The sequence below is a fragment of the Ixodes scapularis genome, unplaced genomic scaffold (genome assembly GCF_016920785.2).
Source record: "Ixodes scapularis isolate PalLabHiFi unplaced genomic scaffold, ASM1692078v2 PGA_scaffold3__209_contigs__length_174095766, whole genome shotgun sequence".
In the NCBI taxonomy this organism is placed as follows: Eukaryota; Metazoa; Arthropoda; class Arachnida; order Ixodida; family Ixodidae; genus Ixodes; species Ixodes scapularis.
The window spans coordinates 73,516,878-73,542,146 of NW_024609868.1; the positions used below are offsets into that span (position 1 = coordinate 73,516,878).

The 25,269-nt window shown below is 47.3% G+C and overlaps 1 protein-coding gene across 1 annotated transcript in view; it reads right to left on the reverse strand.

Moving 5' to 3' along the window:
- Positions 1 to 709: 709 nt before the first annotated feature.
- The window catches only part of LOC8052918 (microtubule-associated serine/threonine-protein kinase 2), a 38,731-nt gene continuing 14,171 nt past the window's right edge, over positions 710 to 25,269 (reverse strand). Inside the window, exons 5-11 of the mRNA XM_029990429.4 lie at positions 23,973 to 24,043; positions 19,308 to 19,808; positions 14,868 to 14,998; positions 12,644 to 12,770; positions 12,424 to 12,572; positions 6,836 to 7,186; positions 710 to 1,229 (exon numbers count right to left, since the gene is read on the reverse strand). Of these exons, the coding sequence (XP_029846289.1) occupies positions 969 to 1,229; positions 6,836 to 7,186; positions 12,424 to 12,572; positions 12,644 to 12,770; positions 14,868 to 14,998; positions 19,308 to 19,808; positions 23,973 to 24,043 (1,591 nt within the window). The 3' untranslated portion in view covers positions 710 to 968. The remainder of the gene's footprint in view (positions 1,230 to 6,835; positions 7,187 to 12,423; positions 12,573 to 12,643; positions 12,771 to 14,867; positions 14,999 to 19,307; positions 19,809 to 23,972; positions 24,044 to 25,269) is intronic.

Consider the following 25,269-nt stretch of genomic DNA (forward strand, 5'->3'; position numbering starts at 1 on the left):
TTTTATGGGCTTTTTTTGTATTAGAGCCACCATTACCATTCCCCTAGAGCCACATTCCTCCTTACAGGACTTCGTCTCAACGTCGAAGCACCACAAATTCTACAAATATAGAAATCTGAAAAATGTTTAAGTTCTTCAGTTGCTCACGTGCCTACGCGGAATTTGGTAAGAGTTCGACATTGCAACTGCTATCTAAACTGACCACGGAAATGATTATGTGCCGTATCTATTTTAATTTTCATGCTCTTGGTTGAGAATTTTGTTATATTAATCTTTACTCCAAAGTTGATTAGTGCATTGATCGACAGTGAAGTGTTAACTAGATTGAGTGAGCAATCTCGTGCGTTCACCGTACGAATATGTTGCTTTCATCGCAATTTTCACCCCCTAGGTTGAAACTATAGACACATCAAATTTTTGGCACCCCGACATAACTTTGAACCCGGCAGCTGGAAATGTAAGTCACTGCTTTGCATCGGAGCTATTGAGAAGGCTTTGCGTTAAATCCAAAGATTATATTTTTCCGTCGTTCCTGCACGCCTATTTTGACGACTAACCATTCTTTCCGTTAAAGTACACCGATAATTACTCAATAAAAACATCCACTTAGCATATAAAACTGCTGAATATCGTACTTTATTGCCGTAACCATGTGTCGTTACGAATTTAACTCATATATGTTGTCAAATTTTCAAACTGTCCACTTTGCTGCAGATATTTTGTGACTTAAACGCAAACCCTGAATCCCAGGATTGTCGAATGTTGAACGTTGCCAATTTATTGTCACACCGTCCGCCTCTACGAATCTAAAAAAGTTGTGTGTCATGTAAATGAAGAGGTCGAAATTCCCGGGTTACCTATTATTTATGATTTGAATTTAAGTCGTGGAGTCATTCCACAGTGCCCGTGGCTCCCGGATTTTGGCAGCATCTGCGCACTCTTGGCTCCGCAGCCGACCCCAGCCCCTCTTAGTTGATGTTGGCGATCGAGGACGGCTCCTTGACATTGGCGTCCGTCATCACGGTTTCGTGCAGCCTGGTGAACGAAGGGCGCTTGAGCCTCAGCGGCGAGATGGGGGCGATGGTGATGTTGATTTCGTTGGCACCCTTGGCGAGCGCGGCTTTGACGCCTGCGCCGTCCATGTTTTCCACGGGCGCGCCTTCTATCATGACTAGGATGTCGCCGGGGTAGAGGCTCTTGTTGGGCGTCAGGATCTTGGCGTTCGTGACCTGTAACCATCACGCGCGTTATAGACAGGGGGCAACAGTTTCGAGGGTTCGTGTTTAAGAAGTATTCCGCGCTGCCGTGAAGCGTGTCTCATACTGAAGAATAAGATCCCCCATACCGTCAAATGCAATGAAGGTGCGATAGCACTAAGTCGCAGTTCCTAAGCAACGAACCGGGGGGGGGGGGGGGGGGCAAAGTGTCAGCGCGCCTAAAAACAAAACAAAAAAACAAACCATCTTGTCATAGTGGGCTTTAGGGGGAGACACATCGATCCACGCGATTCTAGGTCAAAGTTTCGACATACTCGTAATTTTGCTAAAAAAAAAAAAAAAATACACGTGAGATACGCGATGTTTATTGCTGCTCATCAATACAGAAACAGAAAGCGGCCGAACCAGATATCGTTTTCGTCCCGCCGGAAGTTTGGTCACTTTTTTGTATACTTGGGTTGGAATGCCACGCATTTGTATGGTGTTGCATGAACTACCAGTCGATTAAAGCAACTAAAGTGGCGCAATCACTGCAGCTTCAATAGGTTACCAAAATGGTAACGGTTACACATATTGGGAGCGTGCTACATCTAAAGGGAGCGCACCACTTTGCCTTGAAAACGGGTCGGCCTCACCGACGTTACTAGAACAACTCAGTTGGCAAAGTGCCATAGAGTTTGCTCTGAAAAAGTAGCACCGATCCGTACTCCGAACCGAACTGATGGCGATCGCAACGCCGCTATTTCTCCCCCGTGGCCACTCGGGGTACTGCGCGGCTGCTTGTATTGGTTCGGGAGTATTGCATTTGATAGCATCCGCCGTGAATTTTCTATTTTGGCTTTAATCGGCAATTTTGGTGCTGAAGCAGAAGGGTTTTAGAGATGTCAACTCCCGTCTCCCAAGCAGACGCGCCGCGAGTTATCACGAATTACCGCGAATTACCAGGTCGGGACGCGCAACCTAAAATCGCCGGTGAGACATGGTTGTATAAAAACAATATCATTTCTGCTGCAAAACCTTGTAAACTAGAGACTAAAAAAAAACTCACGCCTGTGATTTTGTACTAATATCTCCTAGAGACTAAACTTTTTCCGTTTGCTTTTACGCAAAAAAAAAAGAAGAAAACTTTCTAAGCGTTCATAATGACCCCCAGTAAAAAAAACAATAACAATAAAAAAATTGAGCAGCCATTTTGGCGTTATGGAGCCTCGTAGTGTCCGTAATCTGACTCCAGTTCAGGCTGAGTCTTGCAAGGGCCTTAGGCGCTTTCTCGCAGTGCCATTTCGCAGTAGCTATATAAATTATCTTTCATGTTTTGACTCGTCACTCTTATCGTATTTAGTTCGGTTTCGGTGAAGCTTTGACACCTCGAAATTGAAAAAAAAAAAAAGAAAAAAGATCTACTCGCGTCTAGCGTACCCCTTTCTGTGGTTTGACGTCATTCGACACTCGGGAGTTGCTCGGACCTTGGGTTCAATCGCGTGTCCCGCAGTAATAAGCGGCAACGACGGCTACACATTGCCATGTTTTTTCATTTATCCACGCTGGAATAGGCCTCTGTGAAGCGTTTGTGTGCTCGACAGTCCGGAAATCACTACGAGACAACATTATTTAGTGCGCAGTAATTGATTCAATTTACACGACCAGTATCTTTCGCTCCTCTATATGATCAGATTGCTCTTCGCTCGCCGGCGGATCGAGTAGACGTGCTGGGGTTGAGATGATTGCGGCGATTTTCGCCGGCGCATGGAGGGGATCTCTGCTCTCAATATCCATGTATCGCGTAAAAAATAAAATAAAGTTAGCGTTTCTTTGAACGTTTTGTATAGCGCTGCACTTAAGTAAGCTGACATTCCTTAGAAGCCAAGCTTAAATGAAACACAGGATGTCTACGCCAGTCTGGTCGTGCTCAACGCGAAATGCTCCTGCTAGGAGCCACACCGTTGCGTCACTGTCTTGTCGCATGTAGCTTACGTCCAAACGCAACTAATACGAGCTAATTGGACATATCAAGCAGCGTCAAAAGCGCAAGTCTTATGGCCGTTTTTGTTTATGATTGATTCAGAAACGATGGAACGTGTAGAGAAAGAGGACGAACAACGTGAAGGTGTGCTTTTGACGTTGTCTGATCTGACCGGTCCCAGCAGCTCATAGCTGCGTCTTCCAATTGGTCAACGACAGCCAAGAAAACGTAAGCTTTGGCGAGTCCCGGGTGTATCTCATTATCACTGCGCAACCAACGAAATAGCGGAATTGGCCAATAAGAATAACAAGAAACGAACCACGAAGCAAAAAGCGCGAGCATAGTAAGTTTCTTGAGCTATCATTAATGAATGTTCGTAACACAAGCAGTGATGTGATTGCTACGTCATTTACGCCAAACTACTGAACCTGCTACATCCTGCTACATGTTGCTAAACTTCGAGGAGTTTGCCGCCAAGATTGCGCCAAAAGTAAATATCACTTACAACACTGAAGATATAATAGCTCGGGTCCCGCTGCTTGGCCAGATTATTACGGTAGGCTTCCGCGAATTTTCGGAACTTTTGAATATAGCGTCAGATGTTGTACTATTTGATTTCATATTGATGAAACACTGACAGTATGCTCGGAAGTTTCGCAATGTTTTTCATGTGCGTGGTCAGTTTTTGCAGGCTAGCTAGCTTCGTTGAGGGCGCTCCTCACCGCGCACCGGTGTATGGCAATGAATCAACGACCGCAAAATGAACATAGCGAGTTTCCGTATCTTGTTTCGCCACAGCGCAACCCAGTGCTAAGGGGAAAGCACCCTTCCAAAGCGGGGCGTGACACTCAATTTCTGAATTTCTGAAGTCGAGATTTATCAAGAATGATTGAGTATTACAAAAAGACTGGCATGGACTGCTCTATAGGTTTATTTTTTTATGTCATATATGTTGAATGACACAGTCAGGAGCGTTCATTAAAATTAAATTAGCTGGAGCAATGAATGGAAGATTGGAAACAAACTCAAAGAGTTCGGCGGGATTGTTTTTAAGAAGGCCTATCTATTACTCAGATGCCGATTTCTATTATAATTTCTACATATATAATGTAATCGATGTTCCTAATCAAATGCAGACGTTTTTTAGAAATCCTTCTTAAAAATTGAACTTTTCTTCGAACATTTAGAATTTGAACGGAACCTCAATTTGGGTTCTCTAAATTATGATAGTTTAACATTATTTCAGTGGAGTACATTATTTGCTTCACCCTTGATTCCGTACCGAAAGCGACTACTATGCACTCCAGTTCATACCGTCTTTTATCAGTTACCATCTTGTTGCCGTGTTTGGTGCTTCTGTACATAACTGAGCAGCTTATTTTCTGTTTGAGGAAATAAAATTTGCCGTGCAACGAATGCTAACAACACAAGTGAGAAGATAATGCAATTATGCAAAGGTGCAAGCGGCCTGGACAAGAATTACGATAATATTCCCTGGAGAAGGGGAACAAAATTGGACAAAAAACAAACACAAATCTTTAAACACATCTAGGTGACTGGTGCGGGACCGAAAAAAATCCACCTGGTCCTGGTATCGAGCCAGGGACCTCTTCATTTTCATTTTACCTAGCTGTGTTTGGAGATTTGTTTGTCCTCTGTCCACTCTGTTCCCCTTCTCCAGGGGGTTATTATCGACCAGTGTTGCGGAGTGGGCACCCCCATTCCATTCCAATTCCATTCCGGGGAATTAGAGTTTTCGATAATTCCATTCCTTTCAACTCCTAGGAATGGGGACACTGGGCCCATTCCCACTCCTGGAATGGCCGAATCGTTCCACTCCATTCCTCTAATTCCTAAATGTAAAAAGTGTCACTTGACAGTTGCATTGCGTTGCAGGGTTAGGCAGAAATATATATAAAAAAAATGTATTTGGAAATACAAATACTGGGGTAGATGAAGAGAGTTGCTAAAATACTTATACTCAAGTCTCAAATTATCTGTCAAAATGTATCTCGATACGTGTCGGAAATACATCTTAAAAAGAGGCAGAAAAGTCTTTGGAAATACAAATACAGGAATATGTTTTAGGGAGGGCAGAAATATAAATACTGATAATGCAATACATTTTTCAAATTCCTTTGAGACGTTAACTGAGATGAGGCTTTAAGTTTCAAGTGGAAGTTCTTTTTTTTTTTTGTGCCGAAATTACTTTCCCGCAGGCTTGGCCTTGAAGGCAGTGGTTCCGGACGAAGAATCTTCAATGGGTTCAAGAAACGTTCTATCAGGGATTGACCGCGGTCCCTTCCCTGGCATCTTGTCTGTCTGACCAGTGATGCGAAAAGACTTCGACCTCTAACTAAATTCCATGTCACCCTAAATCCCATCAAAACGTCACCACGCTCCTGTCCAATAAGGGCGCCCCGGTCACTGATCACATGACGTCACAGTGGGATGAACTAGTATTCTTGTATCTGTGGGTGTTGCCTTGAACATGAAACTTTACCATGCCATATATGAAAGAACAATACGTACTTTCGTAGTAGGTGACCTCGTTAAAGACCATTTAGGCAGGTGCATTTGGAATTTTCGGGAAAAGTGGACCATTTGAAGCATCGTAAAGAACATGTCTTACCTTCTATTTTGGTTGAAAAATCGATACGGTGGCATCCCTGTTGTGACGGTCCTACCTTCCGACCCTCCGCCTTCAACACATGAATGGCAGTCCTCAAGTTTCGCCTAGCATCATTCAAACAGAGACCTCGTGGATTGCGACCTGAGATGGCTGGCTGAGGTGCGAGCTCTCCAAGAAACAGCGCGCTCGAGACGAGTCGCAGGTGTACGAAGTCTGGGTCCGCACAGCGAGGCCGTGCACGTACGTCTGGCCTCCTTCCGGGTATCGTCTCACCAGAGCAGCGGGTCATGCTCACGTCGACTGATGACGTACTTTTGAGCCGTGCAATATTACAGGCGCAGACGCATTCGGATATGTGTTGAACTTCACTGGTGAAAGGCGCCACCGCCCCCCCCCCCCTCCCCCCTTTGTTCTTTGCTTTGACGCTTGTTTTTTGTATTGCATTTTTTGCGTATAAGTCTGTGAAGGCTTCACGCGGATTTGCAGTTTCCCGCTCCTTTTATTTCTGAGCAACTGACTAGCTGACTGACTCGGTATAGCTGAACGTAAAAAAAAAAAATAAAAAAAAAATGAATGAAAAAGTATAAAGAACCTGGCCCATTCCATTCCCATTCCATTCCGGGCAAAAGGCATCTAATTCCATTCCCATTCCATTCCCCTCAACGTTGCCGCCATTCCATTCCCATTCCATTCCGGGGTCGCGAAAATGCGGAATGATTCCGCAATCATTCCAACTCCGGAGTGGCAACTCCGCAACACTGTTATTGACAAGTAAGAAGTCAAAGTGGACGTTGACTTTTAGTTCGACTTGTCAACACACGAACCTTAATTTAATATTTACTGCAGTATGAATGAAATCCAAGTGTGTGCTTGTGCTCTAAACCTTGTTCTTGCTGCTTTTAAATGAACTTTCGGCGTCTCCAAAAAGTTCTCCAAAATGACTTTGACCATCACATCAAGTCACAGATGAAAGTAACAATAAAAACAAACGTGAAGATGCTTAAAGTATCGCTGTTATCCTACCTTCTGAATAACGTGGCAGTGAACGAGGGCCTTCTGCTGCTCGTTCCAGGCCTTGGCTTCAAACGCCTTGAAGCCAAAGTTGCCGCTGCCTCCGCAAGTGGTCTTGATGACGCCCAACTGCAGTGTGTCCTTGCCCGCGGCCTTGAGGATCTGGTCCATGTCCCGGCGAGACTCGAGCAACCTGAAGGCGCTCGAGGACAGGACGGTGAGGACCAGCTGGTCGCCGCTGTCGTTCATCCGCTTCTTGACCTCTGCCAGAGGCAACGTCGAGACCTCTTGGCCGTTGACGGCAATGATGACGTCTCCTTCCAGGACATGCGAGGCTTCCGCAGGACTGCCCTTGGTCACTTTCTGGGCAAAGAAAAAATAGTTTCGTTCGCTAAAATGGTTCAACTGGAAGGCTTTTAGTCAAGTGTTTTGACTTGTCGAAGCGTTTTTTTAAAGAGCCTTCCCTAGAGAGAATAAATAAGCTACTCTTCAGAGCAACGAGGCTCGAGCCATCTTGGTGCTTGAAATCAATTTGCCAGTTATCTGGTGATTTGTTTATAATCACATGGAACGTTTTTATTTATTTTTTGTCATTTTCATCCTCTTTGTTTAAAACAGGTTAACTTTAACCGCAGAAAGTTTACCGCATTTATCTACGAGGGGGGATCTTAAGTCACGTGACCGGAAGGGTAGGGACGGCGGGGAAACATGGAGGTGCCCCTCCCAGCGATCGCCGCACGCTTTGAACTAAAATGTCGTAGTCGCTGCACTATTGGCCACGTTAGTCTGCAATGAATGATGCAAAAGGCATTCGATTTGCCTTACCTCACTTAAATCGTAAATTATGAGCAATGTTCTTGCCACAGTTTTTAGATCGGTTTCGATTCTGGCCATTCTTGAGCCTAAAGGGACGCGGTAATTGTCGACATAGAAACGTCTTTGGAATCCTAGTGAATTGTCTTGACTCGACCGGCCGGTTATTGATGACACGCAGAAGCAGACCGCGTACCAATTTCCACTGGAGCTGAAGTTGGCGTTTTTTTATTTTATGAAGAAGGTTTTATGTACAGTTCTTACATGTTGGCCAACCATGCTGCCGGTGTGCTTTCACCGTTCCCTTCTTCTTCATTGTTTCGAGCTCTGAGTTTCGTATCCTCTTTCACAAATGGACGGAAATTTGAACGAGGCTGTCTTGACATACATCAGACAACCAAACATTACATAATTTGCCAAGCACGGGTTGATTTCGTTTTGCCCGACACATTATTTGTACCATGAGCAAGAAAAAGTGGTTCTTAGGCTTATATGTATGCCACGCTGCGTCACGGCAAACCGACAGCGAGCGTACCCGGGTCCCTCCTTTTCAAAAAGTTTTCTGTAGAAGCCACTAATATTCACTACAACCAGTAGGAGACACGAGCTACCACCCCATAGTATAACATGGAGCTACCTCGCATCCAGCCCTCATCACACATGGCTAGGCACTTGCACATACCCAGTAGGGAATGGCGGTTAACGTTTTGTCGCGGTTAAAGTTTAGCGAAAAAAAAAGTTAAAAGTTAAAGTTAAAAAAAGTTAAAAGTTAAAAAAAAGCGGTTAAAGTTTAGCGACTTTGAGCAAACGGGCCCAGAAAGGTTAGGAAGTTTGCGACAGGAAAAAACGATATCGTCCGAGCTTCTTGACGTTGTGTCTGCAGAAAGTGAAACTTTTTTTATCCTTAACTATGGCCAGCTGCGCCTACTCTGCTCTAGGCACTGAAATGGCGGTACCTTCAAAACAATCGGAGAATGGCTAGAAGCGTACCTCATGTATTATCTCTAACCAACCCTAGAGGCGCGGAAAGGAAGCACAGCTATTCCCAAAGGGGCTGAAGAAGAAGAATTAAACCTTAAGTTATATTGAAGTAACTTGAATGCGACGATCTATTTTTTAATGATTAGATTGCGATGGCACCCTATCTCTGGCCGCGGGGATGTTCCCAAACCTTTGACGTGCCAGAAGCGCCACGACTTTCTTTTGTAACCAAATGCTTGCCTTTTTTTTTGGCAGCTATCTTTTTTGTCTATTTCGAACAAACGGGCACGGAAACAAAATTCTGGAGCTCATTTCTTTGTTTCAGCATGATGTAGGTACTAGTAGAACCTCATAAACATCGATATTTCATTAGAAAACGAAAGAAAACAGAATTTAAACTGAATTGAACGATAACCAAGAACCGCCTGGTTATTCGTTATTAAGCTTCAATGGAATTTTGTTACGGCATCGGTCTCCGACGGCAGCGTTACTGTATGGGAAGTACGCTCACAAGTACAGACTACATAGGCCAGAACGTAATACCGAAGATTTGGTGAAGAAAGCCAAAGCAAACTTGGCCACCTTAGATTCACACCGCCTGCCAATAACTTCTACACTTTCTTTGACGTCACTGATGCCAGGGGCTGACGAACTATCTTTTTCAACATGGCGCGCGCTTCTATCAACGTCGTTCTCACTGAGGGACGCCGGCTTTACATCTCAAAGCTGTGCCGGTATGCGCTTTTGTGCGCGGTAGTTTCTGTGCGACCATGTAAGAATTCAGCGATCGCCTCACCGTCTAACTTAGTCACCGTCGATGTGCTAAATGCCCCCACCTGGACGATCGCGTAAGCTTCGTTGGACAAGACGGACTAGACCGATGAAAACGGTGCCGATGGCCTCTTTTCATTTGTTTAGTGTTCGCCATCAAGACAAGCCGCGTTGCAAAAACGTGGCGATGCGAGCCATTTTTCGTGATAGTTTTTGTGCGACGATGTGAGAATTGTTCAGTCGTGTTTTCTTTGCTATGTGCCTTTGCTTTAAAAATCGCGTCCCGTCAGGACCAGCGCAAGCTTCCTCTACGCCGATGCCTTCCCTTCGTTCGTTTAGTGTTCGCCTTCGTGACAAGGATTGTCGCAAAACGCGGTGTCCGCGGTCCTTGACGGTGGCGTTACAATGCTGCGGTCACACCACTATCGATGCGATACGCTGCGTGAAGTACTCGAGTGATGCCACCGCCGTGCTGCCTCACCGGACTCGGCCTGCTTCCCTGCTCGCTTTACTAAATGAAGGGTGCCCACTTTTATGGTGCCTTAACAGCTATAGACCCATCAGAGAAAAAAGCGCCACCTGTCGTACGCAACAGCAACTAGTGGCAGCCGCCATGCTGCAGGATAGTGCGCGCCGCTGCATACGCTGCGTTGGCCGTAGACGCTAGTCAATTCCTGCCCACAATGCCAACGTACTGCTGCGTACCCCTCTGTAAGCAGAGTGGGTATCTGGACAAGTCTGGCATTAAGGTACGTATTCGGAAATGTACTCGTTATCGGTTGACGGCGGCGTAGCCGCGCAAACGTTTCCCTGCTGAAGTGCAAAAACGGAACACGAACCGTTTTCACGCTACGCTTCCTTGGGTGTTTGAGTCAGGTGTTTTTAATCTCACTTTGTTGCGTTTGGAGGTAGAGTTTTCAAGTTTCAGCTAGCTTGAAGAAATCAAGGCGTCAAATACAAATATAATGTTGCTCGTGGTATCGCTTGTGGACGAGACAGCTTCGCGAGCGCCTAGCTTCTGGTATGCACGAGCTCGCGGTGCTTCAAACTTGCGCGTGTAAATTATATGTTAGGTACGCATGAAGCCATACGACCTGACGCTTTAAACTGCCTGTAGCGCAAACATCTGTGCAGCGCGTGCTTTATGCAAAGCAACATGCACGCGCTTGCAACTTCTGCTTCACTGCAAAATTTGCTGCTCTACATTTCCCAACTCTAAAATCCCCCTAAAGAAAAAGGAACTCGACGTATCAAGTAGGAACTTGTGTCGAATACGTCCTTTACTGGTTAACTTGCGCATTGAAATTTTAGGTCTTAATTCCAAGCAAAAAAAACGCGATTTGACGAGCGACGAGTCAAGCGACGGCACAAGCGACGAAAGTCGGCTACGAGCAACGAAAATGTTTCACTGTCGCTTGTCGCGTCGCTTGGTTTGGGATTTCTAGAAAACGACGCTCATCGCCTTGGTCGCTCGCTCGTCGCTTTTATGCGGTGTGCTTCATCTCGCGACTGTCCGAGCGACAGCGAAGCGGTACCCCTGCGCCTGTTTTGTCGCACATCCGGAGAGTACTGGCGACTTCTAACTACAGCCCGTAAATTATAACCGGTTCCTATCATTTTTTGATGACATGTTTGATGTCGTAACTACAAAGATCTTAGTAATTACCTTCTTTTTGCGTAGTTGGCCTTTATAGATGCGGCGACCACGAACCCCTCAACGAGAAAGTTGTAACTTCTGTCGAATTGTCGTTCCGAGTCCGATCGGCTCTTGAAGAAGCGATATACCTCATCATCTTTAACGGCGGGGAGCTGGTAAAGGTCGTTTACCCAACCCGTGATCGGGAAAACCCTACCTGCAGCCATACAGAGGCAAAGGGATCGACGAAACAATAACGCTACAGTCAAAACAACCATGCCGGCCGCAACAGGGTCCTTCCCAATGGCGCCGGCCGCCCAATGTTGTTGGACTCGTTCAGCGGATTTTCGCTGTTGCCAGATTTTTTGAAAGGGGTCTATATTTATTTATCCGTGAAACTGGCGCCCTTGTTGAGTCTGGTTGTTGTGATCAGTCGGTGGTAAATCAGGTAAGCAGCAATTGCCTCCTCTTACCAATGTCACACCTGATCCCGCCGTCACATTAGACAACGTGAGGCAGTAAATCTACCAGCATCTCGCGTCGCGCGAGATAACAGAGGTACCTTAGCCGCCTGGCGGCGATGTCGCCACGTTCAAAGAGCAACGAGCTCGCGCCCGAAACCGACGTTGCCGATGTCGTCATATCGGCCAAGTCGCGGAGCAGACGACGCACTACGTTTTGTCATAGCGCGCACTGAAGTAACTGGATAGCGCGCACGACTCCGCTGGCTCCGCAGCCTCCCTGTGGGATGTTACAGCCCGTTGACACTGTGAGTAAGTGAGGTAGCCACGTGTTGACGCCACCAAGTGTCAACGCTCATAACTACGACACGCTTGGCTATAGGGAGGCCGAGAACATCGCGTGCAAGTTGCGGGTTCAGATATCCTCAGACCCATCGCGCTCTTCGATGGTTAATTTTGAAGCGCTGGCCTGAGTTGAATACTTAGAACGAAAAATACAGTCATCAGTCTAAACTAAAAGCGTGCGATTGTCATTATCAGATAGAGTTCATCGTGTTTAACTTATCTCTGAACATGAGAAGTATATATTAACTTTAGAATCAGTACCCCTTTAAAGCCTGAAAGTACCGTAAAGAACCTGCTCTTTGAAATTAGTGCCAGTGCCCCATATCTTTTCACAAAGAAAACAAGGGTGCTCTATCAAAACGTCCTGATTTCAAGTTACAAGGTACAACAAGTCAGCTAAACTACAAAACAAAATAATTTTTTTTCAACGTAGCGTGAATTAAATAAAACGTTGCACCACTAAACAACGCGTCAAAACGTTAGTTGCTTTTGCTTCAACGTAACCTTATATGAGCCACCTTAATACCCATATTGATCGCAAATGAAAGAAAAAGATCGAGTTTTATGAATAGTAGGCATAATCCCGCACTCACCTCAACCATTATGAACGGCTTGTTTTGCTCCCCTATGACATCAATAATCTGGACACCGAAGTTCCAGTACTTTCCGAAGCTCTTCGTTCTGAACATAATCAAGTCCATTTTTTCTTTGGCCGTTATGGATTTGTCTGCCGATGCAGCAGCTGAAAGAAACGTGAATCGTGTAAAGAGCGCGGGGAGCGCAGGACGCGCGAGCATTTGAGCCTACTTCCGCTGAAGCCGCTTATTCCGACGTTGACGTCCATGTCGGACGCTTTCTTGTAATCGAGTTCTTCAGATTCCATGCCACTTGTGTTGAAGAAAGATTCCTTGAGGTTCACCGGACCCTTGGAAGTCCTGGCCTGCGAAAACGATGAATGAATAAGACTTTGCTTATCCCATGTTTAGCGGTTATATACTTATGACAGCTACAGAAACGCAAGACGTGACGAGTCCCGTCCCTATTAATATTGCTCCGCAGGTCATGAGATCGTGGATATCGCCGTTAAGAACGCCGAGAAACGAAGCCCGTAGCAAAAGCCCGTGAACATCGGAGAGTCGAAGGCCCTTGCTCAATCCCCAACTTTGCTGTCGGTGTAGCTAGGTGTAGCATGTATGCTTCCTAGATCTGGTGACATGAGCAAGCTCGACGGGCTTGCAAAGACGGAGCGACCGGACTCGCCTCTCCTGGATTCTCCACATGACTCGTTTGTACTCGGGAAATGGAGACTCACGATAAGATAATGAAGAAACTCTCGAGGTGAGCGGCATAAAAACCAGCCTGCGGTCACAGGAGGCTGCACAATTATTACTATCAAAAGTTCAGGTGTAATCTGGAGCTGCATCTGATCTTTGTCTAAGATGCCTTGAGCATCGAACAAAAATGTACTCGCACCACAACTGAATTTCGACTTCAGGTGGGCACAGCACCAGCAACGTGCAATACGTCAACTGAGGTGGCCAGCCTGCATGTCGCTGAAAAAAAAGTATGCGAAACACGGCTGCACTAATAAATATGAGGGATGCATCCTGAGGAAAAACTAGTAATGTCCCTGGAATATGTGCAGCTCATCGCCTATTTAAATAAAGAAAAATGTATATATATTGCCACCCGCAGAGCCGAGAAGGCAACGCTCGGTCACGGTCTTCTAGAAGATTCCCGGTCATTCTCGCAGCAGACGTAACTTTCGTTCTGCTTTGTTATTCTCGAAAGTGCCAGTTCATCTTCGCCCCGAGCGCGCGACCACGTTACGGAGAGCGACCTAGGGACATCGACGAATACCTCCGCCGTTCGTGACATTTCTGGTGCGAGAGGTACGGGGATCGATACCCCGCACCTCCACCAGAAATGTCACGAATGAAGGTGACGAAAAGCCGAGCAGTGAACTGAAAATAAAGATTTAATGGGCGAACTTGTGCCAACCAAAAATAAATAACGAAAGAGCGTCGAGGTAGCAGAAAAGCTGGCGGCGGTTCGGCGGCACTACAGAGCGCTAGCGAAACTGGGACTGACTCGACAAGGTCGCGGGAGCCGCTTATCTACCCTGCGTCACTATCTCGAAAGTTCGGCAAAGAAGGTTCGAGCGTCGCGCGCTCGGGGCGAAGATGAACTGGCACTTTCGAGAATAACAAAGCAGAACGAAAGTTACGTCTGCTGCGAGAATGACCGGGAATCTTCTAGAAGACCGTGACCGAGCGTTGCCTTCTCGGCTCTGCGGGTGGCAATATACATCCCGTGGTCGTTTCATTTTTACAAAAGGGGACAATCTTTAATTTAGTTCAGACAATTTGCCTTTTAAAGGGAAGCTACTGAGGTTCTTGAAAAAAGTAAGTTAGAAATGAATTCTGATGTATTTTATCCCCTGAACCCTAATACCCAAACCATTTACTGTGAAAGTATTGTTAAACGCGAGAAAACGCGAAAGACAGTTGCTGTACGTGACGTCATCAACGGATCTTTTGGCTGCCCAAGGCTAGAGAGGCGGGGCTTCAGTCCTATTTTGAAATGGCTCTTATGGCGCGTCGCATTGAAACATACTTGTGATATCTGTTATTCTAAAGGCCAAATGAACGCAATACAAGTGTTGTTTTTTTCTGAAATGCAGAAGTGCCCATTTTCCCTAGAGTTTAAGAATGAAGAAAGTGTCCCTCTTATCCAAGGGACATTCCTCGCGAAAAATTAAGAGATGTGTCGTCTTTCTTCCATTTAAATGGATCATTATATATAAAAAAGGATGTCCTCCCTATTGAGTGAGAATGGCAGAAGGTAGGAAAACAGAATGTACCTGGCTTGTTTGTGGGCAGTGCGTGTTCATTGCCTTCACGTTTCCTGGTTTTTAATTTGTTCTTCGGCGTTAGTATCAGCTAACGCCGTGATTTTATTTGTATAGGTAGTTTACTGTTCTTTGAAAAAGCCACACTAAAGAGCGATAAAGAAAAAGTATTTGTGACTGTCTTACCGTATTGATCATTTTCTTGAAACTCGGTGCCGAGTAGGTGTACAGCGGCCTTTGCGTTGAAGGTTCGACGTCAATCATGTCTTCCACCTTTTGCAACTTCCGCTTCAGCGTATTGCTTGTGGCTCCGACAGCTGCGTCGAAACAGAGCGTATATATTCCAAGTTCCATTGACGCGTTATACACAGAGTGTTGAACGAACTGTTGCCGCGATGCAGCTCATCATTGTAAAGAATAAATTTGGTTCTCCTGCTTTTTTAATACAGCTGGTCGCGTGAGCCTCCATTCCTGGCGACTATTGAAAAGGTGATTTTAACAGAAATACTATATTTCGTTCAATAGGTTGAAGAAGCATGTATGTTGCTTCCAAGTGGACAAATACTTTTTTTTATTAAACAGTTTGAAGGAAAATCATAAAATAAATATCACAAAACGTTAATCTAATACCAGCAGTAAAAACAAAAATTAGAAAATTTAAAAGTCCTTACAAATTATTTTGGTTCCAAACGTAATTTAATCGAAATGAATGTTCAGTGCAATTCAAATAGATTGTAGCTACCCATTTTTCCCCGTGTTTTTTTTTTTTGTACAAAATTAAGTCAAGCAAAAAGCAAATTAATATAGCAACTATCCTGGCGAGCAGAGATATGATTGTAAACACAAAAATTCAGTCGAGAAGTCTTTGTTATTTCCCTTGCTGAAAGCGCTAAAGTATCCGTTAAGTAAAGGTTTTACAGTGTAATAATTTCACCCAGTAACCTGGCTTTTTTTTTTCATAATTTCTATAAAAAAATTGGAGGACGCTTAATCTTCTCCTTTAAGAGTGGAACGCGATAGCGTTATTGGCGCCGTTCACATCGCCTCCACATTCGTTTCTCATTCTTTTTCTGCCAGTGAGCAGGGGCTGCGGCGGAGGAGTCCGCTTCCGGCTGCCGAACAAAGCGGACGTGCGTTGAATCGCTCGTCAGGAGCGGCGATAAAAACTGGCTTTGGCCGGGGTGATTCGGATAACAGGAGGATAATAAAGAACAGCGTACTGCTGCATTGTTACACCGCTGGACGGCCTTACAGGGCGGAAGATTTTGTGCCCCTTTAAACCGGGCGGGAGTGCGGCAAGACTTGGCCGGTCTGGGAGCGTACCAGATGGGTCATGTCTGGCTCGCCACAATGAAGACCTTGGAGGCTAAGAGCAAGCTGCTCCACGCCGGCGAACTTCAGGTCAAAGGTCGTCGCTGCCTAGTGATCGACCCATACCGGCGGGAAAGCAAGGTGAAACTTCACTGGGTCACCTTCGACGTGCCCGTCGACAACGTCCGTCTCGCCTTCTAGCCGTACGGCGAGGTGAAGGACGTCGTCTATGAGGTTTGGAAGCTGAGCGGGCTCGTCGTCGTTGAATCTACGACGCTAACTGTCGCCTTGACCCCCGCCAAAATTTTGGGTGAGGCAACTTTGCAACTTTGCAGAGTTGCCCCACCACCTTAATTTTTTGGACGGCTCGGTACTGGTGGTGGTTCCCGGGCGCTCGCTCATCTGCTTCCGTTGCCGGAGCACGGGTCACATTCTGCGCGACTGTAAGGAGCCCTGGTGCTCTAGCGGCCGAGGTTTCGGGCACGAAAAAAGGGACTGCGTTAAGACGTACACCCGCGTCACTGGCAACAGAACCGGGCCGAAAAGTCCGAGTTAATAATGAACGAAGACGAGACTGAGCGGGCCGCAGTACCGGTAACACTGCCACTGCAGCTAGGGTTCAGCCAGGCAGCTGTCAACAGCGGGATTTTAAGCAAGGCGCGGCCGGAAACGCCTCCTGTACAACCTTCCCAGAAGACTACTTCCGAGCGTATCCAGGACGCCATGCCCACGACAGTAAAGGCCGCTCTAAGTGACCCCGAGGGAACGGCGAAGCACGGAAATTCTGCAGTCTCCAAGCAAGGCGAGGTCCCCAAGTCCATGGAAGTCAACGCTACGGGGACAAAGCGTCGCCTAGGCGACACAGTCTCTGGCAGCGAGGAACAACAGCCGAGGCGCTTCGAACGAGAATGGTACGGAGAAAAAGGAAATATATACTGTGTTTCATACTTTGTGTGCAACGCTGTCACAGCTACTGGCACGAGCGCGTGGCTTCATCTATGGTTTTGTTTGCGCGAGAACGCGTGCAGATGATCAACGAGATTAAGCCCCACACTCGCGCCAATAGCTTTGACAGCGTTGCACGCTAAGTAAGAAACAGAGTATAGGAAGATACAAGCCTCAAAGCTCGTTCACACAGACCCGTTTTCTTACGTTACGTTAGGAGAAGTCACCGGGAAATATGTGCTTCGTATTAAGCGTGACTACGAATTCGAGATAGCCTGGCACGCGACATTCGAGACAAGAATGTTTCGGTGACGACGAGCTAGGACGGTGAGTTACCGTGGCAACCAAGGACACAAGGCTCGTAGTAACGTAACGTAAGGAGTTGAGCTCGGTTCAACTTCTCACACAGCACCGTTTTCTAACGTTACGTCTAAGTCAAAAAAGCATTCTTGTCTCGAATGTTGCTTGCCAGGCTATCTACTTGAATCGGTAGCCACGCTTAACACGAAGCACACATTTCCCGGTGACTTTTCGTAACGTAGCGTAATAAAACGGGTCTGTGTGAACGAGCCTCTAGTCTGCGTCTCCGACTCAGAAACACGAGCAGACGAAGTGAGTTTTTCGTCACGACTTTGAACGCCCCCTTTGTAAGCCCTGTATTCTTCGTCTGTCCTCCCTCTAATTTCTTATGACTTTCGAAAGGTCCTTGCGTGTGAGCACTTGGAACGGTTTAAACGCAAGGCGGAAGCAATGTCAGCTGAACAGCCTTTTCATTGAGAAAAATCTTGATATTGTCGTGGTGCAAAAGTTAAACATTGAGAGCGAGGCCGAGACAGGGAGCATGGTCCTCCTATTCGGGTCGAGGCACAACGTGTGTGTCAGTCACGTTGTTGGAACTTCGAGGGGCTGCCTTTTGTTTCTCCAAAAATGTAACGTAACTGCGAGGCCGGACGATTGATAGTGTGTGATTTTTTTTTTTTTTAAGTTATAGTTTTCCCGTATTGTGCGTTTATGCTCCGAAGAAGGTAGACAACAGATTAGTATCTTTGAAAACATTAACCAGTATGTTACGACTGACCGCCTTGTCGTTTCGCTGGGCGATTTCAATTGCGTTTGCGCTCCAGGCGACCAATCAAACAGCGCGAGTTAATGTACAGGGATGCCAGCGGCATCTTCTTGAGCGTCTTGGTCCAGCTAGGCGAATTAGAAGACGTCGCCAGCTGTGCTTTAAATGCGAGCTGCTGGCAGTTCACCCACTTTCAAGGAGCGCGTCACTCGCGCTTGGACAGAGCGTACGTCTCTCTGGAAATCATCGGCGCTTGCAAGTTTTATTCAGTAGATCATGTTTCCCTCAGTGACCACTGCCTTGTTTCGTTTATGCCATGGTCACTTAGAGAATCTCCTAAAAATTCTAATTGGGATTTATGAAAATTTATTACAAAGCTTCTTGAAGATGATTTTTTTAATGGGGTTCGGCAAAGTTTCGACGATTTCGCTAGCAGAAAAGTGGGAGGCTTCGGAGAAAGTGAGAATTATTTAAAGGGGTCTTAAAAATGAGAGCACTTGAACGGTCCAGTGTATTGAAACACGAAAAAGAAAAAGAAACGAGAGTTAAGCCGACTGCTACAAAGGCTGCTGCAAGAAGAACGTCGTACGCCCGGCATTTTCGCTGATGACATAGTCAGTTTCAGAAAAAAAACTTGAGGCTTCGATACTGAACAGTACAAAAGGGCCATGGTGCAAGCGCAATTAAAACGGTTATTCCTTGGCGAGATTTAAACAAAACGAACCCTCGGAAGAGAAAAGACGTACGCCAGTACGAATGAGATCAACGAAATTTTATAGCACGGAACTGGAACCAGCGATGAAGAAATAATTAAATGCACAGCGTTACGTGTCTTATTGTTTCTTTGTTTTGATTTGGTTCTTTGCAACATTTACGCATATTGCACGTTATCATTTATTGCCTTTGCTACGTTGCACAGCTCTACTGCAAGGGGAAGGGGGGGGGTGGAGGCAACACTTCCTAGAATAATCAAAGCATGTGAACTAGACTTTTGACGGCATCACAGCAAGATCGAGAGAATAAAGAGATCGAAAACGAATGCTGCGACAGTGCTCGGCTGGACCTCTTGTCCAATTAGCGCGTCGCAGTACTCTCGGATTGGGTTCAACTTTTGAGTGGCGCCCGCCATCAGACTGTGATGACGTTCCATGGAGGAAGGGAATGTCGTTCGCGGGCCTCGATTATTCTAGGGGCGTTGGCACGGGTCCTGTCAGGCGCATGCCTTTATCTCTGCTCTTTACGCGAAGAAAAAAATACGCAAAACAAATACAAATAAAAAAAAATCAAACAAACAAAGAGCTTACTCAGCTTAGATGCCGGCTTAGGAGGTGGCTGTCCCTCCTTCTGGGTGACACCTCCCATGCACTCTGCGATAGCCGGGATGTTACACAGTTCCTTGGTCGTGGCCAGTCTCTTCCAGTTGAAGTTGTCGAAGAATGGGTGTCCCCTGATTTCGGAATAGTGGACCGACCCGAGCCGTTCGACAGGATTCTTCTTGAGCATCTTGAAGACCATGTCCTTGGCTTCCGGGGTGGCGGAATGAGGGTGCTCCTCCACCTTGGGCCATTTCAACGGGGAGTTTATTATCTTGTCTCGGAGTAGCTCCTTGGTCTCGCCACGAAACGGCACACGTCCGGTCATCAGCTTGTAGAAGGTCACTCCGGCAGACCACCAGTCACAGGAGCGGCCATACGGGCGTCGCTTCAGGATCTCGGGGGCCATGTACGGGATGGTGCCGGCGGACTCGCCGTCATGGAACTCGAAGGCCGTCTTATTGAAGTATCCCTTGCAGACGCGCTTGGAGACTGCGAGAGAGACGGCCATTGCTCAGAAGAGACAAACTTTTGAACCTATAAAGTCACTATTTCAATGCAAAGGCATTAACTGTCCCATGGAGTGGAGCCGCCGGCGCGTGTAACTGCGGTAAAACGCGAAAGAAATGCACATTCTCCCATTGGCTGAGTAAAACGGCTCCTAGATAGCCATTGGCGGCCGCTTCACGAGAGCGTGCTCCCGGCCGTTGCTTTCGAGGCAGGCGTTCCCTTATATGTAAAGAGTTCGGCCATTCGTTGGGAAGTATAGGAGACAAACGAGGAGGCGCCCTTGGCGCCTGGAGCACGCCATTGGCGTGTTCCAGGGAGTCTCAATAAATTTCGAATGGGGCCAACCAGAAGCCGGAAATAATACACTGGCGGTGGATGCAAGAAACAAACTTAAAAAAAAAGCTCCAGGTACACCTAAGCATTTCTCTTGAGTTGTGAATGCGAAAGCATGCAAGCCGCCCGTCAGCTCCCTTTGTCGTCTGCTGCGTACTAGCGCGCGCGCTCTTCGGGATCTCGGAGGCCATGGCGCTGCGACCAATGGGAGCCCCGTCGATGCGCGCCAGCCAATGGAACCGAAGGCGCCGGGAACCAGGAGCCATTTTCGCGCTTCCAACTGATGACGTCAGCTCGCTCCATGATACAATTGATGCTTTCGCATTAATTGTATCTACTAATTTGCGTCGGAGTAACTCTCGGTGACTGAAAATATAGTGCACGTGATGTTTCAATCACGGTCATTCAAAATCATGGTGGAAGAGTGCGGCTAGCTTAACGATCGACATAATTCCGTACGCTAAGCGCCGAGGGCTGAGAATCTGCACTCCGAGCGGTCACACACTGTCCGAGCAAAACAGAGTTGAACGGCACATTCGTTTTTTACATCTTTCTGCATGATCGTGACCGAAACATCACGTGCACTCTATTTTGAACCATGAAGGGTTACTACACTTCACTCTTACGCGCTTATTAAAATCATATACCACATATACCTTTGATTAAAACAGTTTCTTGCTACCACCGCTAGGGGATTCTTTTAGGCTTCTGGTTGGCCAAGAGAGCATGTCAAGCCCACTTTCTGCGTCTGGTGTACACCCTGGCTCTGCCCGCGCCTCCCATTGACCAAACTCTCTCTATACACGGCTCTGGTGGCCGGCGTCGCAGGAAGGGAGGGAGGGGGGGGGGGGGGGGTTGCTGCGGCCGCTCTATCCGCTGATTCACACTGGACGCGGATCCGCGTTCGCAAAGCAGTTGCGAACGCGATTGTAGAAAGATCCAGTACAATTGCACGCGCACTTGATGTCATCGAGAGCGCGTGCAATATGGTACTGGATCTTTATACAACCGCGTTCGCAACCGCTTTGCGAACGCGGATCCGCTTCCAGTGTGAATGAGCGGCTAGAGAGCCGGCGCTCTGCCGCTGCTTTCTTGTCAGGCGTTGCCGGAGGGAGGTGGGGGCTGATGCCGCGTGTGCTACTCTCGGCGCCAAGGAACATGGCGGCGCCTGGGGCATCTATAGACCAGTGTCCGCGCCAATTCCAGGGCGCCGCCATGTTTATCTACGCTCGCGCCACCACGCGGAGAGAACTGGCAGGCAGGAGGGGGGGGTCCACAGTGGGGGGGGGGGGGGGGGGCTGTGTTGGCGGCATTGCTTTGGGGAGCTGGATGCGGCAGGTTGTCCGAATGCACCGGCACATCGTGAAAGATGTCTTCACCAGAAGCCTCCGCGACCCGTTCTTCAACAGATAAGATGTCGTGAACATTCGAGAACCCATCTCGATCGAGAAAACAAGAGAAAACCTTTTTTGTCTTAAATGTTCTCGGTGTCTGCTGACCCTTGACATCCCCGTTTCAGTCCGGGTTCATTGCGTAGTAAATATTTCGCTGCCACTTTCTTGTAGCTTTCAAATGCTTGATTGTCGGCTTGTATACGACATTACATTCGTGGCACGTTTGAGACCGATTTTCGCGATCTGCTTGCCTTTCTGCGGCAGCGCGGCTCTGCCGAGCCGAAATAAGTGGGAGGCGTTCACTTGATCGAACGCCGTTTTAGCGAATGAAAACGAGACCACGACGTTTCATCGAAGGACTAGCGAATGGGTATAGTTCCATAGACAGCTCGGATTAGCTTTCTTTTGTAATGTGCCACCTTGTCTGCCGCCGCGAAGCGGCGAAAACGAGGGCCCCGAGTGTGTTAGCACGCGTCCCCCCCCCCCCCCCCCCACACACACACACACACACGCACGCTGCGAGCGCCTGGGTTCGAAACTATTAATTGCCAGTTCTAAAGGATGGTACTTACTTGAAGTGGGAGCTGGAATTCTACGAGGTACCAGGAAACACTAACTATCGGGCAACGAAGCAGGGTGCCTGTGGGGACGGAGTCTAGGAACGCTACTGATTAATATTGTGACAGGCTATCAGTTATGATAACAGACGAAACTTCGACTCGTTTGTTCAGAAGTTCGTGGTGATATTTTATTAGCCCTCGTTATAGCACACCAAGGATCTTAGGCAGTGAAATTCACATCACACAGGCTCGTCCGTCGTAGTCAAATGAGCGCAGTCGACGACGAAATGTAATGAGCTACTAAGCTTCACAAGGTAAATGCCCGCGAGAAAGAGTTTTGTGGCAGTCCAAAACACCGATCCAGCAGACGCACGTACGTACGTTTACTCCGGACTCCATGAACCCGACGGCGCAAGATCAAAGCGATCAAAGAGCACCGCCGCCATCGCCACCGGGTTTTCTCTGCACTTTGCGCGACAACGGCACTGCAACGGAGGGCACTCACCTCGGCGTTAACAATCTGCGAAATAGATTAATTTCCCACTGTTGAAGCCATTCCAAATGATAAATGAAAATATCTCGGCGTTGTAGAACATCTGACGACACAACTGTGCCGAGCGCCTGCTCGGCGTCGTTGTTGCTTGTGCAGGCCTGCTTATTTGTAGTTGAGACGATGATTCCACATCTTTCGTGCCACTCGTGGTGCCTGCGATAACTTCGAAGGGCAGGGGAATCTTTTCACGAGGACGTTGAAGACACTCAACACCGGAGCCACCAAAGCAATCGCACAAACCGTCGCCATGTTTGCTTCTTCGTCACTCGCGGCGCGGTCAACTCGTCGCGAGATGTTTTCTGGCTCGGCTAGATGGAAACCAACAGCGGCAAAGTGGCGTATGGACACACGGCTCTCACATTACGGGCACTATACTCACATACCGCGGTAAACAGGACCGATGCCGGCGAAACTGCAGTCGGCACACCAGCGAAGAAGCCTTCAACGGGATTATTCCCGTTCGAGATTATTGTTGGCTTTTGCCTGGGTTCGAGATTATTGTTGGCTTTTGCTCCTTGCGGTCGAGGCTAAAAAGAGCACTTCCGGACAAAGGTCTATATCGTCGGCTGCCGGAACCTCGGCAGTAGCGAAACGTGCTCCACGGCAGTACACCGCAGACGAACTAAGGGAGCGGAAGAACGGCATTCATTCTTTCAAATTCACAACTCATAAAAAGTGCTTAGGTGTCCTTGGAATTTCGTTTTTGTATATTCTTGTGGGCGCCACCATTTCGGTGAAGAGCGGGTGCGACAGACTTTCTTGCAAAATCCCTGGAGACATCGCGGTTTACCCACATTACATCGTGTGGCGCGGGGAATCATGGGGATCTTCCGCTGCACTTTCGGGCTGACTCGGACGCTTCGCATATCCCGAAAGCCATTCGACTTATTATCGATTGTCATTGTGCGATGTGAAGACACGAAAACTAAAACGAACACAAAACAAGATAACCACGTATACTGCTTTGATTTTCTTCTTCGTTAGCGTTAAACCAACAAGAGCTTCGTCTTCCACTCCTGGGTTATCCTTTTCGTACCTAGATGGGATTGCAATTACGTGTCAAGCAAGCGGTGGGAGCGCCACATATTTCCGGAATGGTCTGTTGCCAACTGTTACGATTCGAGCGTGCGACTTCCTTTGCTCAGACACGACGCGCTAAAGGTCATGCGATATCGATTTGCTCTAATGCGAACTGTTTCGACATTTCTAAAGGGCGGAAAAGCGTCTCCTGTGATTTCGAATGAAGCTTTCAGAAACTGGCAACAATGGTCTTAACCTCTAAGGTGGCCGAGGTGTCGTTACTCACAGTGGCCGATGCAGACTTTGTTGGTGTCGAAGTCAATGACCTTGCACCTGCCTCCAGGCAGGATGAGCATGCTGGAGAAGGCAGACGAAGAGATTTCTGGTAAGAAATTTTGATGGCAGTTCCAGATTTATTATATCTCATTAAGGTCAGATGCAATAACAGGCGATGACATCGAGAGGACGCTGTTAGTTACAGTTTTGCTTAAAAAGTTTTTTTAAAATTTATTTTAGATATGCTAGGACTATTTGTCCCTCTACAAAACGAGAAGATTACAAAACATCTTTTTTGTTTCCTACTTATGGCTCGAACTCGTGTCTTTAAGGCCACTTCACGGCGGTGACAGTTTTCCGACGTTTCACGCGCAAGTTTTGGGCATTTGGCACACACTTTGTTTGAGCATAGTATATGAAGTATTCACTGGACACCATATTTGTGTGTGCTCTTTAGAGCGCATGCTCAAAACGAGCTCACATCAATAGGCTGCTAAGACTGGCACTCTCGATGGTGTGGATTGCACGTTGCAAAAGAACTGTGGAAGCTCGCCATCAGTACGCGCTCAGAATTCCCGCACGCAGATATGGCCGTTAGTGAATACTCCCAATAAGCTCCAACAGCGAGCTCTGCGCTTTGAAGGGCCTGCTGGGCACGAAATGCGGGAGTGGACGAGGGCCACATTCTCGTGCTTGTAGGTTCTATTTTGCACGCACATGCGATTGAACACAAATAGACTCTGCTTATGGGCGGTTACTGCCCGCAGTTTTCACATGACTACACGCTACTTTATCATCAATAACTCGGTGTTTAGTCGGTAGCAGGTTAAAAAGCTTTCTGCCTTTAACCGCACTTCAATAGCGAAAGATGGGCTAGTTGGTACAATGTTACTTTTAACATTAGTGCCACAAGACAAAGACATAAGGTAAGAGACACAGCACAAGCGCTTGTGCTGTGTCCCTTACTTTATGTCCTTGTCTTGTGGCGCTTTTGTCAAAAAGGACCACACTTCGTCGTGCGCAGCCAAAGCCCGGCGGAAAACAATGAGTTCGCGCTGGCGGCGGAGCATCTGTACTGGGTTTTCCTTAACCTGTGCGAGTGCGTCACTTCGCTAAGTATCCTATTTGCACGAGATCACGTGCAAATGAAGCGTATAGCTCTATCTACACGCTCGGGCCAGCGGCTGTAACAGCGTTAAGCACTAGGTGCGAGAAGAAGTATAAAGGCTGGTTCACACATTTGCAACGGTTGCGTTCGCATGCAACCGAAACGACCGAAACGTCCAAAACACCGCAACAACCGTGAC